Below are 19,060 nucleotides of genomic sequence, written 5' to 3'. Positions count from 1 at the left end.
GTGATGAAGCTAACAATGCCTCGATGATAAACTGGGATGTGGATAATCTTTGGTGTATGTACTACATACAATTTCCCTTTTGCCTGCAGCAATCAAATTCAATTAATGTAAAATTAATTTGTCTGGCCCCTGTAAACTATCATTGGAGTGCATTATATGCCCAAAGGCTAGGTGATCATATAATGGCCATAATTAGTAAATAACAGGTAAGCTATCTCAGACACCTGGACATATGCAAGTACAATTTTGCAACATGCCATATGCAAGGGAACCTCATAGGAATGCTTAGTATTTCTATTTTATATAAGATTGCAAGATCTATATATTGATTTTAAAATCAATAGATGTCTTGCAACCTTACATTTTAACACTATAGGCAACTAGAAATGCACAAAGCTAGAATTTGGTAATTTATATTGATTAACATATAATAATTATATACACACACTATTTAAGCATTGAGTGTTTAAGCAAATGTTACACATTGATGTTGATGGCAAACTGAATAAAGCCCGGTATTAACATTTGGTAGAGTAGACTTTATGCTTTATTTAGTTATTTCGAACAGTTCTTTGAACAGCAAATTGACAACAATGAAATTGGTGACGTTACAATAGCAAATGTTGTTGTAGTCTCACAACAACATTTGCCTTATCAATGCATTGCAAATGGAAAGATGCAGAGCAAATATAAATTAAATGGTATTGCAGATATTAGGAATAGTTCTAGACAGTACAATTTTGCAACATGCCATATGCAAGGGAACCTCCTAGGAATGCTTATAGTATTTTATCCTGACAAAGTATAACTTTTTATTTTTTGAGTTGACATGTATTGCAAAATGATGTACACAACTTTTACTATGCAATATATGTACTTTTAAATGTATGATATTGCATGTTGATGAGGTTTATGCTTTTGTATGGTACAAACTTATTACCGTAACATTACAATTTCAGATATTGACATATAGTATATATAATACCAGTACACCAGCTGGCCTATTGTGATGATATCATGTTAAATCAAGTAGAAAAAAATAATATTGTATATTTAATGCGTAAATAAACCTTACAATCATATGACAGTGTATCCGCATACAGACTTCACATTTATTTCATCTTTAGTTAGCTAAAGATACCTGTCCGTTTTCACTGTAGTTTTTAGCTCAACTGGCCATGGCCCGAAGTGCCAAGGGAGCTTATCCTGTCACACAGCGTTGTCTGCCCGTCGTCTGTCAACTTTTTCGTTTAAAACACTTCTTGTCCTAGTGAGTGTTTAGCCCTTTGAGCAATGCCTGGTAAGGCCCAATACAGAAAATAGAACTAGATGTTATTCAGGATCTTTCCTTAGAACTTATACACTCTTTGAAGAGGGATGCCCTGTAAACTGAAGAAGAACGGGAACTGTATTTTGTATAATCTGAGAATGAGCCCCCACCCCCCACCCCTCTGCTGATTACGTTCGAGGGCAAATATATGGTCATCCAAAAAAATTCAGGGGTTATGCGCATGTTATTTAAGTTACGTTCTCTGCACCTTGGGAAGGTGTCCTGACATAATCAAAGGCACACGGACAAAGCCTAGACTGATACTTGTCATTTGGAGATTACAGAGGAGCAACACACAACTTCAAAGCCTGTTAATTTTACTGTTAACACAGCTGCATCTTTTTTTGATGTACATCAAATGATCAAGCTAGTCTAGATCTACTTATACCATCTACAAAGTGACATGTACAGAGCCTTTGATTTTATCATGACATGTTCAAGAGGTGCAGAGAAAATAACAGAGTGTAACTCCTGGAATTTCAAGGATGATCAATGGCCTGGTCGGATATGAAAGCAGTGGTACAAAGACCTCAAATATATCATGACCATGCTTTAGACTTGACCACATGTACAGGCCAAATTCTCCAAAGATCGTACTTTTGTTTAAGTATTAACTGTATTTAAGTATTGTTTAACATTACATAATTATGAGCCATCATGATCAATGTCAGTGCAGTGTATAATGTAGTACAAATATGTTTGTTTTGTAAAAATAAATAATCTAAAATCTGTATCAATGTATTTACTAAAATAAAATGTTTGAACAAATTTTAGAAGTACATGATAAAACTATGTACATTTCTCTGTCTACAATCACTTGAATTGTGCGAAGCACATTAAGATGTCAAGTTAAAACATAAATGTCCTATAGTCTACCACTTCAGTGGAATAAAGCACCAGGTAGGAATTGATTTTCTCCCCATTGTTGTGGAATTATAATGTTACAAGTGAAAAGCCATACCCATGTTCATAGTGTCATGTGTATCATTCTGTATAGGAATAACTACAGGGACATCTGTTGCCTTCATCTGTAACCATTCAAGGCCTTTGTCATGACCTATGCCTACATTTTCAGAACAATTTTAACGATAAATATTTAACACATTTGCCGATGGTTGAAATATTACAAAACTAGAAATTCAGGAATCAGGATCCCAAACAGATACCTAAAGTTTCAAATATAGTGTTCTTACAAGAAAATATGATGTATCTTGAAAAGTTGTGTATATTACTATAGCTATCTATCAGTTTTGTTAAGCTTAAATGTATGTGTGAAGATTTGTTTCTCTGTTTTGTATCTTATGCCTCTCGAAAAAATAACTGATGCGATGTAGTGGTTGAAATTATTATGTGAAATTTGGTGGAGGTGAAGATGGATAAATATTCCCATCTCTCTTATTAAACTTCTTAACTCAATATCAAAATATAAGGTGTTTGGTAGAGGGGTACTTTTTATACAAGGAGTTGGTGGTGGTAGGGAGGCTATCTTTGGTAGCTATAGGGGTATAGAAAGTATCCATATGTATGTTTTAAAGTCTCTCTCTCTAGATCTGTCTCTCTCTCTGTCTCTTTCTGTCTCTCTATTTCTCTGTCTCTGTCTGCCTGTCTCTCTCTCTCTCTCTGTCTCTCTGTCTGTCTCTGTCTCTATCTCTGTCTGTCTCTCTCTCTGTCTCTCTGTCTGTCTCTGTCTCTGTCTCTCTCTCCTGTCGTCCCTTTCAATCCCTTCACTACAAACTTTATCCATTTGACTTGTTTTTCTCTCTTTTCTTTTTCTGCTGGATAACTGAACTACTACGTAGAGGTACACATGACACGAGTGAGAGACCTTTCCATAAATTAACGATGTCTGCGTATTTGACTGGTTATACATTATTACACAGCAGGATATGTACTGGGTAACCTCCTACCCGTCCAGCTATGTCTGGGTAGAGTTGATAGACAGGTGGTGGTCTCAATGTATTTCTACTTCCTCTTCACTAGTGACAAGTAATGCAGAAACTTATATTTTGTACTGCACAAATGTATTGATATGCCCTATGCTTGGTAGTCAACAGGACTAGTTGAATAGACTATTTCCTTGTCCTTTGTCAATGTAGCTAGTCCAAGATTTCCTGATAAGGAAACATCCAATCTACAGCATGAATTATCAAAAGTAATCAACTGTAGGGACATAAAATAATTACTTTAAGTTTTAGGAAAATTTTGACAATTATGATGCAATATACAGATCTTATTTTAAGCTATTTTCTAAGTTTTTAAAAAGAAATAGTCTTATTTTATAATCATCTTTTTCACAAGTCCAAAGGGCCAGTTTGGTAAGGTGATTCACTAGTCCTTGCTGAAATCTACTTGTTCAGGACTAGCGGACTATTGTTAGTGTCGACCCCTGATAATACAAGGTATGGGAAAATTGAAAATATATTTAAATCACAATTAAACATTGATTAATTAATTTTTCATGGTCAATTAAATTTATGAACAACAAGAGCTTTTAGTTGAAGTTATACCTCACCATTGAGACCGATGCCCTTTGTTTTGCTGTGGGTTATATAGAGGCCCGGCTATAAATGCATGTTCTACAATGCTTTTATGATTGTAAATGGTGAGGTACATAAGCTCCACCATGTTATTGTAAATTTAACAGCCAATTAGAGGACAATTTGTCTGCTGTCCCCTGGCTGAGATATTACAGATTGGTATATGAATGAAAATACCATGCGGACACTTAGCTGTATTATATAATCAATAATAGCAGTGGAAATCAATCTTTCCTGCTGGTGAATTGTCTGATATGCTCTTCCACTGACCACCCCATGTAGGGAGATTTCCTTTAGTGCTGTAATTCCCAGGGAGACTTGCCCATGGTCTGTATGTAGCCTCTGGACACAACTTTTGTTTTTAAATTGATCTTTTGATATATTTTCAACATGTCTACAAATACTGTATCTAATTTTACAGATTTCATCTGTCAATAACGTTGACAGGATTGTATACATATTTTAGTGGTGAAATAAAGTGTTCAAGTTGCAATTGGCAAGTTAGTAATAAGTATAATAATACTTAGTTACTTAACAAGTATTTGATTGAAGTATTCCCGTCCTAACTCAGGGGTATTCCGTCCTAACCCGTATTCCGTCCTAACTCAGGGGTATTCCGTCCTAACTCAGGGGTATTCCGTCCTAACCCGTATTCCGTCCTAACTCTGGGGTATTCCGTCCTAACTCAGGGGTATTCCGTCCTAACCCGTATTCCGTCCTAACTCAGGGGTATTCCGTCCTAACTCAGGGGTATTCCGTCCTAACCCGTATTCCGTCCTAACTCTGGGGTATTCCGTCCTAACTCAGGGGTATTCCGTCCTAACCCGTATTCCGTCCTAACTCAGGGGTATTCCGTCCTAACTCAGGGGTATTCCGTCCTAACCCGTATTCCGTCCTAACTCTGGGGTATTCCGTCCTAACTCAGGGGTATTCCGTCCTAACCCGTATTCCGTCCTAACTCAGGGGTATTCCGTCTTTGTGTATTGCAGAGTTATCCTCTCTTGTGAGCAGGTATTGATTGTTACGTCATTTGTTTGTGAGAGTAACGTCATCAATGTTAAAGAAAACGACGTAATTTTCTCACACAAACCAATGACATAACAATCAATACCTGCTCACAAGAGAAGATAACTCTGCATTACGCAAAGACGGAATATCATCCACTAGCCCATTGTTCAGGGCTTGTACATAGCGTTGCAATATTTACTTGGAAAATAAAGATTATAAAGTTGGGATAGTAGATTTTTTTAAACCTGCTTCCAGGCAAATTACTTGCAGTTTACCCATGTAACTACTATTATAAAGTTATTCTTCTTCCTGAGGCATGCATTATGACCAAACAGAAACAGTTAAAGGGGCTGGTCGTGGAAAAAATTACAAAATAAATGGGTCTAAATGCGTTCTCTGGCCTTCCAAAAGTTATACCACGGCAATATGATGGTCGAGTTCTGCTTCCGATGTCCAGTTTTGACAACTGAAATCTCGGGGAAGCCCCGCGTAAATTTAGCGCAGATCTATTTATATATGTCATGTGGTTGTTTCGAAAGTGAGGCAGTGAAGATAACAACGATAGCACGCCGTCATGTGCCATGTCGGACTCAACTAGCAGACAAGATAGCAATACTATATGTAAATAATTGTTTTCAAAGGTCATGTATGATGCAAGTGTAGTATTCCTACCTATATGTTGTTGTTATATATAACGGCATTGATACCTCGTGCCTGTCATGACTTTTGCATGCATCTTTTACTTTCGCCGCGATGTTTACATTTGGCCTTGTTGATGACGCGCGTGCGGTAAAATTACATCACTGATCTGGGTCAAATGAGAGTTTTAGACTGTCAGGTGACGATTTAGGATTTCTTTAATATAGTTATAATTTTTACTCTTAGGGAGTGAATTTCAGCAAAATTTGAATCGGTATATTTCATAAGAAGGTATTTTAAACATGTGTATGCCATTTTAGCAAATATGATATTTTTTCCCGGACCAGCCCCTTTAAGGTATATAATATATGTTGGCATTATTCTAATTATATAATAAATCAAGTGGCTGTGATGTCATGATTCTATGCAATTTTTCCAAGGTTGGAATAATCAGACTTGTGTAAAGAGGCAGATTTAATATGGAACATTTTGGCAGAAAAATTGCTGTGACATATACATTGTAATAACATAAATATAACTGATGTAATATTGGCTATCATGTTTTATTCAGTAAAACCTTGTATTTTGAGGAAACCAAAATTTAGAAAACTGAGTTAGATAACATGATTACCAACCATATGTTTGACTTGAGTTAGAATAATTAAATGAGTGGTGGTTATCTAACTGGAGTTAGTTCATATTGTATAAAGACACTACGCTAAGCATAGTGATCAACCATAAGTGCTTAGGGACCTTTTTCTCCAACAACATTAAGATATTTTATCTAGAAAACCCTATTTTTCTCTTGGGAGTATATTATTCTTTTTTTCTGTTTGGGGAAACAATTGCAAATTGAGCTTATAATGTCACAATCAAAGATGACGTGGCTAGCCATTGATACATCAAAGTAACATGATAATTAGAAGATTGACCAATGAAGTAATGTCCAGGGTGTAATTACCACTAGTGGCCATGGGTAACCAAAAGTGTTTACCTGCCACTACTAGCAGGTTTATCTAATGAGTCTGGAATGAGGAAACCTGTAAACAGTTGTGTTGAGATTGAGTTATGGTTATCGACTCTAAAAATGTTTTGAAAAGAAATGCATAAACTGTACAGTTGTTTTACTTTCTTTTCTGACACTGAACACTTAGGACCTGATTCATGTACTCATAAATCTATAACTTTTCCCCTATTACAGGAATATTTACAGCGGACATCTGTGATAAGGAGTTGTCATCAACTAGACTAAAAGCAGCCCTTCACTACAAATCGGTGCCACGTGAAGTCTACAATGCAGGGAACTACACGCGAGATTCGACAGCGACTGGTATCGTGAACTGTATCCTCAGCTGTTGTGATCAACTAACGTGTGATACGGTCTTATTCCACAACAATACATGCTACCATATCAAGTGCAATGTATCATGGGAAGGAGCATGTGACCCTATTATCAAGTCAGATGAAAAATTCAACAACACTATTTACGTAGAAGTAAGATCTGTAGGTAAGTGCAAGTTGTTATGAGAAACAAAACAGTGATGGGGCGTACGCGAGTATCCAATTTCTGTAACTGTTATATTTTGCAGGGGAATATATTTCACTATATTCGCTTTCGACAGTCATCCATTGTCTGTTGTCCATCATCCATAAACATTTAATGCCCCACCATGGCCCCCGGCTGCCCCCGCCCATGTCTGTCCTGTCCTGTAGCGTCCCATCGCATCCTGTCCCGTGATCAAAGTGTCTGTTACTATTTATAGAACATCAAACACTGAAACTAATTTCACATGGTAACGTGGCATTTATGTCTTACATTTTCTGGTTCTTTAAACCACTTCTTCTAAATAACAATCTACAGATTTCAACCAAGCTTTTGAGGAAGCATTCCAAGGTTAAGTCATAGGGATTCACAAAGGATTATAATAGGGCTAAAAAGGGGGTAAAGTTTTGGACATCTAAAAAAATCTTTTAACAAACCAGCTGTTGCATTGTTTTAATATTCTTTATGTAGCATCCTTTATATATATTCTACGAAAAATTTGCAAAGGGAAAACAAAATTGGTGTATAAAGAGCGCCACTGGGGGACTCTTCATTTCTTTGTCGCTATAATGGCATCCTTTTTCAGGAGAATAAGAAGGTCTAGAGACAATTGATATTTGGCCACAAACTTGCTTGCATGGTGTGCTACAAAGTTTCAGAAAAGAAATAACCTTTACATATAATTCAGGGCAGTATGGTCTGATTTGTCAAACAACTCAAACTCTTTAAGTTCAAGAACCTAAAGGCTGAAAGGAAAATGATAATTTGCTTGTAACTTCTTGGCAAGGAAACTAAATATTTTGTAAAAAAAGGCTACATTGATCAAGTGAGCGTCTTCATTCCTTTGGACCTCTTGTTTCTTGAAATGGACATAAATAACATTTGAATCTACAAACAAATACCAGGGTACCTACCCTAGGCAAGTGAGTTAATTAATTATGTGTACTTTTCAGCTTATATCACTCAGTCCTCACCAAAACCCATAGAGGAAGGTGGGGAGAAGTCATGTGATCTTGAGACACACGCTGGCTGTCAAGAAAATGAGGAGTGCAAGTTGAATGATAAGTTTGACAAGGCAGAATGTCAGTGTATAGACGGCTTTGTGAGAGACAAGGACACAGGTGTTTGTAAAGGTATGTACATCAAAGTCAGAGGTTACATATTAGGTGGTCAGGAAACAGACAATTCACCCACAACTATTGTTTTGTTTGGTCTTCCTGTAGTTATACCTAATGCAGTCATAAAAACATATATATATACCCTTGAGTGATGGTAGTGAATCGACCCCAATAATCAGATTGGTAAAAGGCTTTGGTCTATGAAACTGTGTTTTTTTCCAGGGTTTTAGGGAAATCAAATGTATTTGTAAATCACATTGAAGCCATTTTGATAGGACACTGAAAGTCAAATGATGTAACATTATACAATTGTTTCATGGCTATTTGGCGAACAGTCAAAACTATCATCCCCCTACCGAGGGATGATAGTTTTGACTGTTCCCAAAATATCCATGAAACAATTGTTTTATTACCAAATGAAATTTAGTATCAATGCTGCATGCAATGTTGCCATTGCTTCAACACTGAGTCGCGGTCACTGAAACGCTTGAACGGGGCTCTCGAGGGGGGATTTCTGCGTATCGAATTTTCGCGCCGGGTAACAGTTCGCTCTGACCAGGAAAACAGTTTTGACTGTTTCATTCCTACAGCCAAAATTGGACAAAAGGCCAAAAACAGTCAAAAATGACTAATTATAATTTATATAGACTTTTGGGTAATAATCATATTTGCTATATAACCATAACCAGTTAATTAGGACGTCATACCTATATATATGCTAAATTAAACCACTACCAGCAATGCAGTTTAGAAAATAATCGTGTTTATTTAGATTGAAAGCTGTTATCTGGTTCCCTGTGGTAGTCAGTTTAAACAGGTTTTGCTATGTAATCTGTATTTCTGTAATCTAATTGAGTTAAATCACTTTCAGCTGTTGGCGATAAACCTACAGTAATATCCTGCCTGCTCGACACAGAAGAATCTTGTGGTAAAAATGAGCGGTGTTACGTTCCTGACCAGTTGCCTTCCAAATCTGGTCTCTGTCTGTGTTTAGAGGGCTTCCACAGGGATGGCTCACAGCAATGTGTCAGTGATAAAGGTATGTATGTCTCAGAGGTCCCCCCCCCATACACACACACCAAATACAATTATAGTGGACCTGTAAGCAATTCATTTGAGGATATCTTCTTATAAACCTGCGAATGTTACAGCAGGTCGTGAAAATCCTTGTCATGGCTCACTAGAAAACAACATCAGAGCTGTAAGTCCCTCCTACATTATGTATATGTCATGAACAACCAATTGTGGTTCAACTGGCTGGGAAACCATTTGGGGTGTGAAAAATAAAAACAGTTCTGACAGAGTTATGTACCCTCTCCAGAGGGAAATGTCTTCATCTTTTGTGAAAAGAACATTTGATATAAGAAAAAGACATTAATTGAAAAGGAAATCCCTTGATGTAACTGTGCTATTGTGATATAAATCACGTCTGTATTTATCTTGTTAATGACTGTTTCTACAGAGGAGCCGTCGCTGTGTGACTCGCATAAAGATAATGAATGTGGAATAAATGAGCGCTGTGATATTCCTCCTGCACAGCCAACACACATTGGTACATGTGTTTGTATCCAGGGGTACCATCGTAACCATGACAACCAGTGTGTCATTGATCCAGGTAAAAATCCTCTTATGGCAAGTTCCATTTTGATAGATCAGTGTTAACGTTGGCTCTTCTATAGAGGGGATATTTGTCTGATTATCCCAGTAGAGTGCTATTGTTTCAATTCGACCCTCAAAATTCTTAGGCCCTTTTAATTTTCTATGCCTGATAAGATATGCGGGTTGTATCAACACTAACCCTAGACGTAGCTCAATACTAGCTAGTTGATCATGATGTACTGACATTTCAATTGTTTTCTATAGTTGTGTTGATTTACTCATTAAGTCATGGTGATACATTTATAAGAGTTTAGTGAAAATATATCTTAATAGGAGCCTGTGCAGTAATGTGTTTTAACAATTTTCTAGGGGAACATGTTACGCCAATAGTTCCCGCGATCACCACAGCTGGACTTCCTCTGTCAAAGATGAAAACGTGTACTTACGGCATTCCCCATACCTGTCCAGATCACATGATCTGCTTCATTCCTGAGTCCTCCAAGAAACGTACTGGTCTTTGTACCTGTGACACCGGCTATGAGATGGACCAGCAGGCCCAATGTCACCTAAAAGGTAGGAGAGTTATCGCAAGGAGATAACTCTAAAATGTCGAGATAGGTGACACCAAACAATGTTAGGCAAACATCAACATCTGTCAATTACAACCAATAGAAATAAAACCCACAGAAACCAAGCAAATGGCTATTCTACCTTTTATTAAAAATGTATAATGAATTAAAAAAACATTCTGCCCCCCATTCCTTATCTTCAGGAAATTCACAAACTTTTCACCATGAAGGCTTTGCTGAAGTTTCCGAAACTCCAATAACAGTCTTCTATGGAAAAACTATAGGTTTATTCATTTGAGGAATATTTGCAAAACTTGGGCTAAATGTTTTTTTTGAATAAAGTAATTTTTAATGTAACCACACCTTTTAAACATTTTTGATAATATGCAACCAATCATAAATGTTAAAATGATGCATTTCAATCTTTAAAAAGCTATAAAAGGTAAAGAGTTTCCATTTATTGATCTTTATTTTTTTTCAGGTGAAGACAATGCTGTGGTACCCACTGATGCAATTATTGATACACATGTAAGTAGAACAAAAACCACTTTTTTAGAGGGCACCTAGTGTTACAGCTGTTTGTTCCTTCCTGTCATGTGGCATTCCGGTCCATTGTGTCCAGCTGATTCATTGTCACTGATGTACCGACTTCATTTCTAAACAGATTTTTATCAAAGTTTTTGTAAAGGTCAAGTAGGATACAGATGAGTCTGAATATCAAGGTCCCAATATTGATGCCAAGGTCACTGTTGCTATCCATATAGGTCAACCACAGGGTCAACAGGGGCATTCATATCTCACAGACTTTTCTAGTTAATTGTAAACATTGCATTACATTATGAATTTCTTTTGTTGGGACTGATGTCAAATGTTTCATAAGTGTAAGGTTAAGATGAAGTCAAAGTTCAAGGTCATCAGGTCAAATTTAACCCTTTCACCACTGTAGACCATAATGGACTCATCCAGATCAATGCTTGGTAGAGTCTACTAAAGTTACATAGGGTTGAAAGGGTTAATATCTTTTTCATTGCAAAGCATTGTGTTACAACTTTATGAAACAATGACCCAAACTCTCCAATAGTTCAGGGTAAAGGTCAGAGGCATGGAGATCACTTTAAATTCTTGGGACTACCTACTGTATACCAGAAAGCTTCCGCCCAGTCAAACTTTAACTTTCATATAGTTAATTCAATTCTATATAAATGTTTACTTGTAGACGGTTGCATTTCAGGTGGCAGCAATGAAGAAACCTACAACCATAGTTCCAAAAAGTAAGTTGTTATCCTCCGCTTTCACTGAAACGGGGGAAATGATTTGGGTTTGTCCTTATGTCTGTCATGCTTTGTTTCCGTGCAATAACTGCATCAAATGTAAACCAATTTTCTTCAAACTTGGTACCAGGGTTAAATGCCCTAAGGGCTCTGCCAAGTAAGATGACCCCTTGAATAACGAAAAAACATCATTATCTGCCGTTTCTGTTTATTAACTCTCGCAAATATTTACGCTATGCTTTCTTCAATCAGTTCAATTTACATCGTAATACCTACATGTTCAATAAAAAGTCTAACATTTCTATAAGGCTTTTTTTTTACTTCGAGTTTGCATTATGTCTCAACAACACGATACTCACATGTTTAAACCTCAATAATGTTTACCTACAATACATGTATGTCCTGCAAGCGGGGGATATAAATTCCACAAATTTGCTTGTTTGATCACAAATAAAAATATTCCTTAGACACTAATCAACCCTTGATGATACTGTACATACTAGAGTATCAATTTTATTGTTCACTGATTGGTCATCATTTAGTTGCCACATTTTACTTCGACCAATCAGTGTCCTTGAAAATTCTTTGTGGAGAAACTTAGATCATACTTTGACTGACATCAAATAATAAATTACCAATCACTGAAAGAATTATGTATTGGTACATTTTATGCCTACAAATTATAATATCAAATATTTTATCTGTTCAATCGAATGACCTTAACCTTGCAATTGGATTTATGAATATAACTTGATAGTTCAAATAGCCTTAACCTTGTAATTCACATTTCTGTAACCTGATAACTCAAATGGCCTTAACCTTGTAATTTACATTTCTGTAACCTGATAACTCAACTGGCCTTAACCTTGTAATTCACATTTCTGTAACCTGATAAATCAAATGGCCTTAACCTTGTAATTCACATTTCTGTAACCTGATAACTCAAATGGCCTTAACCTTGTAATTCACATTTCTGTAACCTGATAAATCAAATGGCCTTAACCTTGTAATTCACGTTGCTGTAACCTGATAGCTCAAATGGCCTTTACCTTGTAATTTACATTGCTGTAACCTGATAACTCAAATGACCTTAACCTTGTAATTCACATTGCTGTAACCTGATAGCTCAAATGGCCTTAACTTTGTAATTCACATTGCTGTAACCTGATAACTCAACTGGCCTTAACCTTGTAATTCACATTGCTGTAACCTGATAACTCAAATGACCTTAAACTTGTAATTCACATTGCTGTAACCGATAACTAAAATGGCCTTAACCTTGTAATTCACATTGCTGTAACCTGATAACTCAAATGGCCTTAACCTTGTAATTTACATTTCTGTAACCTGATACCTCAACTGGCCTTAACCTTGTAATTCATATTGCTGTAACCTGATAACTCAACTGGCCTTAACTTTGTAATTCACATTGCTGTAACCTGATAGCTCAAATGGCCTTAACCTTGTAATTCACATTGCTGTAACCTGATAACTCAAATGACCTTAACCTTGTAATTCATATTGCTGTACCCGATAACTAAAATGGCCTTAACCTTGTAATTCACATTGCTGTAACCTGATAGCTCAAATGGCCTTTACCTTGTAATTTACATTGCTGTAACCTGATAACTCAAATGGTTTTAACATTTTAATTCACATTGCTGTAACCTGATAACTCAAATGGCCACATCCTTGTTATTTGAATGACTGAAAAATTATGTTACAGTACAAGGGCTGACAGTGGCCGCAGGAGACAACAAAATTGTTCAGCTGCCTGAGAACCAAGTGAAACTGACTGCTTTTGTGTTGGAGGACAAAGCAGAGGGTAGGCGAATGCTTAGTATACTTCATCCATAAAACAATATAATTCAACATTACTGGCTTGGATTTATTACATGACTGAAAAAAAAAACAACTCTTGTGCTCAAGTTTGCTCAGCCATATTTTATATTTCGAAGTTGTTAGTGTAATAAGCTATTTTTTGACCTTGTTTGGGGGAGACATTAATGTTAGGAATTGCCCTTAGGGAACATGACCGGCCTTGAGTGTATAGTGAACAACTGTTTATGTCTCCCCAAAAACAGACACAAAATGTCCTTGTGCACAGTCAAGGATATAGGTCATGGTCATAGAGGTTAGCCTCCTCATCAACATTGATAATTGTGCAAAAAATACCTTGAAACCATAATGTTGGGGTTTATGTCTAGTTCTCAATGTTATAAATTTTAGGTCACATAGTGAAAGGTATATATGTTTGTCAAATGAAAACAGCACCATTTTCTGAAAAGGGGCTCAACAAGTAAACCCAGCAATGTATTAGACATACATGCTTCTGATATTTTGTAAATGAATGGTAGCTAGTTGTGCAAAAAATGCACAAATCAAAATCAAAAAAAATATAATTAAAAAGTTTCTTAATTCAAAAAATATAAAAATGCTCCAGCCTAAAACAAGTGTTTGTGTTGTTTTACATTGGGTGTTTTGTAATTGTATAGAGATGAGTTTCTACTGTCTTGTTGAAATAATATACATAAATGTTTGGATGTAGGTGAGACTTTTGGTTATGAGTGGAGTCTGATTGCCTCCCCTGCCGGAGCAGAGACCGGGAAAATGGTTGGGAAAAATACAGATACACTAACTCTGACGAAGGTTTGTGAAAAATATTACAACAATTTGTTTGATTGGCAATGGTTTATATGAGAAAACCCAGAAGTTTTACATAGATTGGTAAAAAATCACAAACATAGTTCATACAAATGTTTGTATAAAATCAGAAATTACAGTTGACAGCTGACCTGTACATTTAGTATTCATAATGTTAGTGTAGTCATTCTGCCTCATTACAGTTGATAGCCGGCCAGTACACATTCAAGATCAAAGTCACTGGACAGAATCGGGAGGGGTCAGGTCTGGTCAACGTCACTGTCCTCTCAGGTAAGCATCACAAGGTTAAAAGTTACCATGGGTCCTTGAGCTGAATAACCACATTATTCACTATATTCCCATTCATGTAAAATCATCAGACAGTTTTTTGTACACAATTTAATTCTGAAGGCTCTTCTGATGGGATTTTTGTAAAAATAAATAAAAATGGTGGCAAATCATAATGTATACAACTGAATGTGACTCTATGGTACACTGTGGAAGGTATAATGTTTGTAGATCACTGGCATGAAATGGATCAACTGCTCATCAGAACTTCCCACAAAGAATATATATTATGTGCTCATCAGGTGGAAATGAAAAGATAATTGCTGTCAAGTTATCAAAGATTTTCTTTACTGTAAAAGTGAAAATTTGTTCAGTGTAGAAAATGCATGTATTTCTTGTGTTGAGTAAGTATTTTTTTAAATATCCACACATGAATATTTATGTATAGAAAATATAAATGATACAATATATAGATTTCAGAACCATTGTCAATAAGAAATTACCTTACTGCCATCAGTGTATAGAGTCACAGTGCCGACATTTCCACATGTGATGGTTTCCACTTTAACAGTACTGCTTTTACTATAGAGTCACAATGCCGACATTTCCTCGTGTGATGGTTTCCACTTTAACAGTACTGCTTTTACTATAGGGTCACAATGTTGACATTTCCACATGTGATGCTTTCCACTTTAACAGTACTGCTTTTACTATAGAGTCACAATGCCGACATTTCCACATGTGATGGTTTCCACTTTAACAGTACTGCTTTTACTATAGAGTCACAATGCCGACATTTCCACATGTGATGCTTTCCACTTTAACAGTACTGCTTTTACTATAGAGTCACAATGCCGACATTTCCACATGTGATGGTTTCCACTTTAACAGTACTGCTTTTACTATAGAGTCACAATGCCGACATTTCCACATGTGATGGTTTCCACTTTAACAGTACTGCTTTTACTATAGAGTCACAATGCCGACATTTCCACATGTGATGGTTTCCACTTTAACAGTACTGCTTTTACTATAGAGTCACAATGCCGACATTTCCACATGTGATGGTTTCCACTTTAACAGTACTGCTTTTACTATAGAGTCACAATGCCGACATTTCCACATGTGATGGTTTCCACTTTAACAGTACTGCTTTTACTATAGAGTCACAATGCCGACATTTCCACATGTGATGGTTTCCACTTTAACAGTACTGCTTTTACTATAGAGTCACAATGCCGACATTTCCACATGTGATGGTTTCCACTTTAACAGTACTGCTTTTACTATAGAGTCACAATGCCGACATTTCCACATGTGATGGTTTCCACTTTAACAGTACTGCTTTTACTATAGAGTCACAATGCCGACATTTCCACATGTGATGGTTTCCACTTTAACAGTACTGCTTTTACTATAGAGTCACAATGCCGACATTTCCACATGTGATGGTTTCCACTTTAACAGTACTGCTTTTACTATAGAGTCACAATGCCGACATTTCCACATGTGATGGTTTCCACTTTAACAGTACTGCTTTTACTATAGAGTCACAATGCCGACATTTCCACATGTGATGGTTTCCACTTTAACAGTACTGCTTTTACTATAGAGTCACAATGCTGACATTTCCACATGTGATGGTTTCCACTTTAACAGTAGTGCTTTTACTCGTAAAATTAGTACCTTCTATATTCTTATCATTGAGAACTTGTTAAATGTAAGTCCATAGCCTTTCTAGTGAGGTAATGGTCACTTTAAGGGTTTAAGGTGTTCGGGTGGCGCAGTGGATAGCACACTCACCTTTCACTAGAAGGCTAGGGTTTGATTCCCTGTTCAGGTGTGAAATGTATAGGGTCACCTGCCCACCAAGCGGGTTTTCTCTGGGTATTCAATTTTCCTCCCAGATGAAGACCCCAAGAGTGATTCATATAAGAAGGATTTTTTTTTTCATGATTTAAAAAAAAATGAATTAAGTTTATATGGTATTAAGGGTTCACAAATAGTGCCCAGTTGTTCAAATTCTGATATGTTCAGCAACAGTAACTGTAGATTGTTAATCTACAGGAATATATGTATAATTATAATCACAAAATATAGCAAAGAATTCAAAACATGGTATGAAACCAACTAATTTAAATTAGTTAAGACTTAGTATTAAGTTCTGTAAAAACTTACAAATCCTAATTGTTATAGGCATCATGCTCTGTTTGTGGATCTGTCTTAAAGTGTTACAGACCGAGGAACCTTTTTGAATGTTGGGCACTGGGAGCCTTGAAGACACCATAACATTTTCTTTGTTTTTTTGTACCGTCTGTAGTTTAAGTTTGTTTTTCAGTTGCCAGAAAGAACCAGCCACCAGTTGCCATCATTAAACCAGCCAACCAAGCCATCAAAGTCCCCAACCTTGCCATCCTGGATGGCTCAGGTAAGACAATAAAAAACAAAGGCCCTTAATCTCACCATCATGGATGGCTCAGGTAAGACAATCACAATGAAGAGTCCCTATCTCACCATCCTTGATGGCTCGGGTAAGACAATAAAAAACAAAGGCCCTCAATCTCACCATCATGGATGGCTCAGGTAAGACAATCACAATGAAGAGTCCCTATCTTATCATCCTTGATGGCTCGGGTAAGACAATAAAAAACAAAGGCCCTCAATCTCACCATCATGATGGCTCAGGTAAGACAATCACAATGAAGAGTCCCTATCTCACCATCCTGGATGGCTCGGGTAAGACAATAAAAAAACAAAGGCCCTCAATCTCACCATCATGGATGGCTCAAGTAAGACAATCACAATGAAGAGTCCCTATCTCACCATCCTGGATGGCTCGGGTAAGACAATAAAAAAACAAAGGCCCTCAATCTCACCATCCTGGATGGCTCAGGTAAGACAATCACGATGTAGAGTCCCTATCTTACCATCCTTGATGGCTCGGGTAAAACAATTTCAAACTTAAGTCCCCAACACTGCCATTCTGGATGATTTATGATAGAAAATGTTAAAGCAATGTTTCCAACCTCTCTCCTTGAATGATTCGGTAAGACTAGCCCTAGTCCAACAGTTAATAGCACTGATCATTATAATGTCCCCTATATTTACTTTGAGTATGAATGAAAAGAGCAGTTGTTTGTTTATTTACATGGAGAGTAACATTCAGTATTTACATGTGCATCAGGCAAGGATTAAACTCACAACACCTTTCACTGGACAGCTAGGAAATATTATAATATTTGGCCACAAACATGCTTAGATGGGTTATCAAGTTTGTTCAAACGAGGGACCAGAATCCAATTTGAAGATCACGGGAGTAAAAAGTTTTAAAAGTTTTAAACAACTTCTTTAGAATAACCAAGAGGTCTAGGGTCATGATGTTTGCCAAATGGCATGCTAGGATGATGAGCTATCAGGTTTGTTCAAATTAGTGTCCTTGGTCTATTATCAAAGTCACAACAGTCAGATGAATTAAACGCTTCAAACCCTTTTTAATAATCAAGAAGTGTATGGTCATTATCCTAGGGCTGAGGCATGCAATAATTAAAAAACAATCAACTTTGTTTAAATAAATCAGAACCTGACCGACTAATTGATGGTCACAAACGATAGATTCCTAACATCATTGAATAACAAGTAAACAATACAATCCCTCTAGGCCTGTTGTTACAGTGAGCATAGAGAATTAACATTATCTCCCTTATGGTAAGAAGTGAGTAACGGAATTAAGAGTTACCTCCCCTATATTTTCAGTGAGCATTATCTCCCCTTCCATTAGAGTGGCAATGTTAAGAGCTTTCTCCCCTACATTTACAGTTAGTACAGGACTGCATTCGCGTGCGTATCTGGTTGAAACGGTTGAACCTGTAAAGAAAAGGAAAATTTGGCACGTGTAGATTGAGGGGTCCCGACGTACCTGACCGAAACTAAAATGCTGACTATTGCTAGTTTGCGTTATTTCTTTTTAAACATTGTCAAGCCACATGTAGTTTTTAAGATACGTTATATAATTCAGTGGATGCGTGAAAGAAGGGCATACTATATATTCTTGATACATTGTTTTTTATTCTCCGAAACTGTGCATTTTTAGCTCTGCTTATAGAACGGTCCGAGTGCGTTCGTTTAACCTGGAATATTTCTGCGCCACGTACTGTTTAAACCAGAATACGCAAATGTAGCCTAGATAATAAGCATTATCTCCCCTTCAGTTAGAGTAGCAATGTCAAGAGTTATCTCCCCTATGTTTACAGTGAGTACAGATGATGACAAGATTGTGTTGTACCACTGGGAGGAACTGAGTGGGCCAATACAGGACCAACAGTTCACAGACAACACTGCCATCCTCAAACTGAAAAAGCTGGCACCAGGCAGTTACCAGTTCAAGTAAGCATTTAGGGAATTTCTTCATTCATTCAACACCAGAAAAGATTTATAAAACTCAGATGATATTGGAAACAGATCAGAGACAAGACAATGATGTTGAAGTAATTGCTTTAATTTATTATCCTTGTTGCA

The 19,060-nt window shown here is 36.8% G+C and overlaps 1 protein-coding gene across 2 annotated transcripts in view; it reads left to right on the top strand.

Annotated features, from left to right (window-relative positions):
• LOC110459692 (dyslexia-associated protein KIAA0319-like protein) overlaps window positions 1-19,060 on the top strand; it is a 50,618-nt gene that overhangs the window by 4,202 nt on the left and 27,356 nt on the right. Inside the window, exons 3-14 of one of the 2 annotated variants that reach the window (XM_021512063.1) lie at window positions 6,716-7,021; window positions 8,011-8,190; window positions 9,047-9,214; window positions 9,638-9,790; window positions 10,144-10,347; window positions 10,825-10,871; window positions 11,575-11,614; window positions 13,341-13,439; window positions 14,163-14,263; window positions 14,461-14,548; window positions 16,884-16,973; window positions 18,796-18,928. In XM_021512063.1, the coding sequence (XP_021367738.1) occupies window positions 6,716-7,021; window positions 8,011-8,190; window positions 9,047-9,214; window positions 9,638-9,790; window positions 10,144-10,347; window positions 10,825-10,871; window positions 11,575-11,614; window positions 13,341-13,439; window positions 14,163-14,263; window positions 14,461-14,548; window positions 16,884-16,973; window positions 18,796-18,928 (1,609 nt within the window). Of the gene's footprint in view, window positions 1-6,715; window positions 7,022-8,010; window positions 8,191-9,046; window positions 9,215-9,637; window positions 9,791-10,143; window positions 10,348-10,824; window positions 10,872-11,559; window positions 11,615-13,340; window positions 13,440-14,162; window positions 14,264-14,460; window positions 14,549-16,883; window positions 16,974-18,795; window positions 18,929-19,060 lie in introns of both variants that reach the window. The other variant, XM_021512062.1, reaches the window with a different exon arrangement.

This window comes from Mizuhopecten yessoensis, unplaced genomic scaffold, assembly GCF_002113885.1.
Source record: "Mizuhopecten yessoensis strain PY_sf001 unplaced genomic scaffold, ASM211388v2 scaffold10185, whole genome shotgun sequence".
NCBI lineage: Eukaryota > Metazoa > Mollusca > Bivalvia > Pectinida > Pectinidae > Mizuhopecten > Mizuhopecten yessoensis.
Note: the sequence above shows the minus strand (reverse complement) of the source record. Positions and strands in the feature narration are given on the sequence as shown.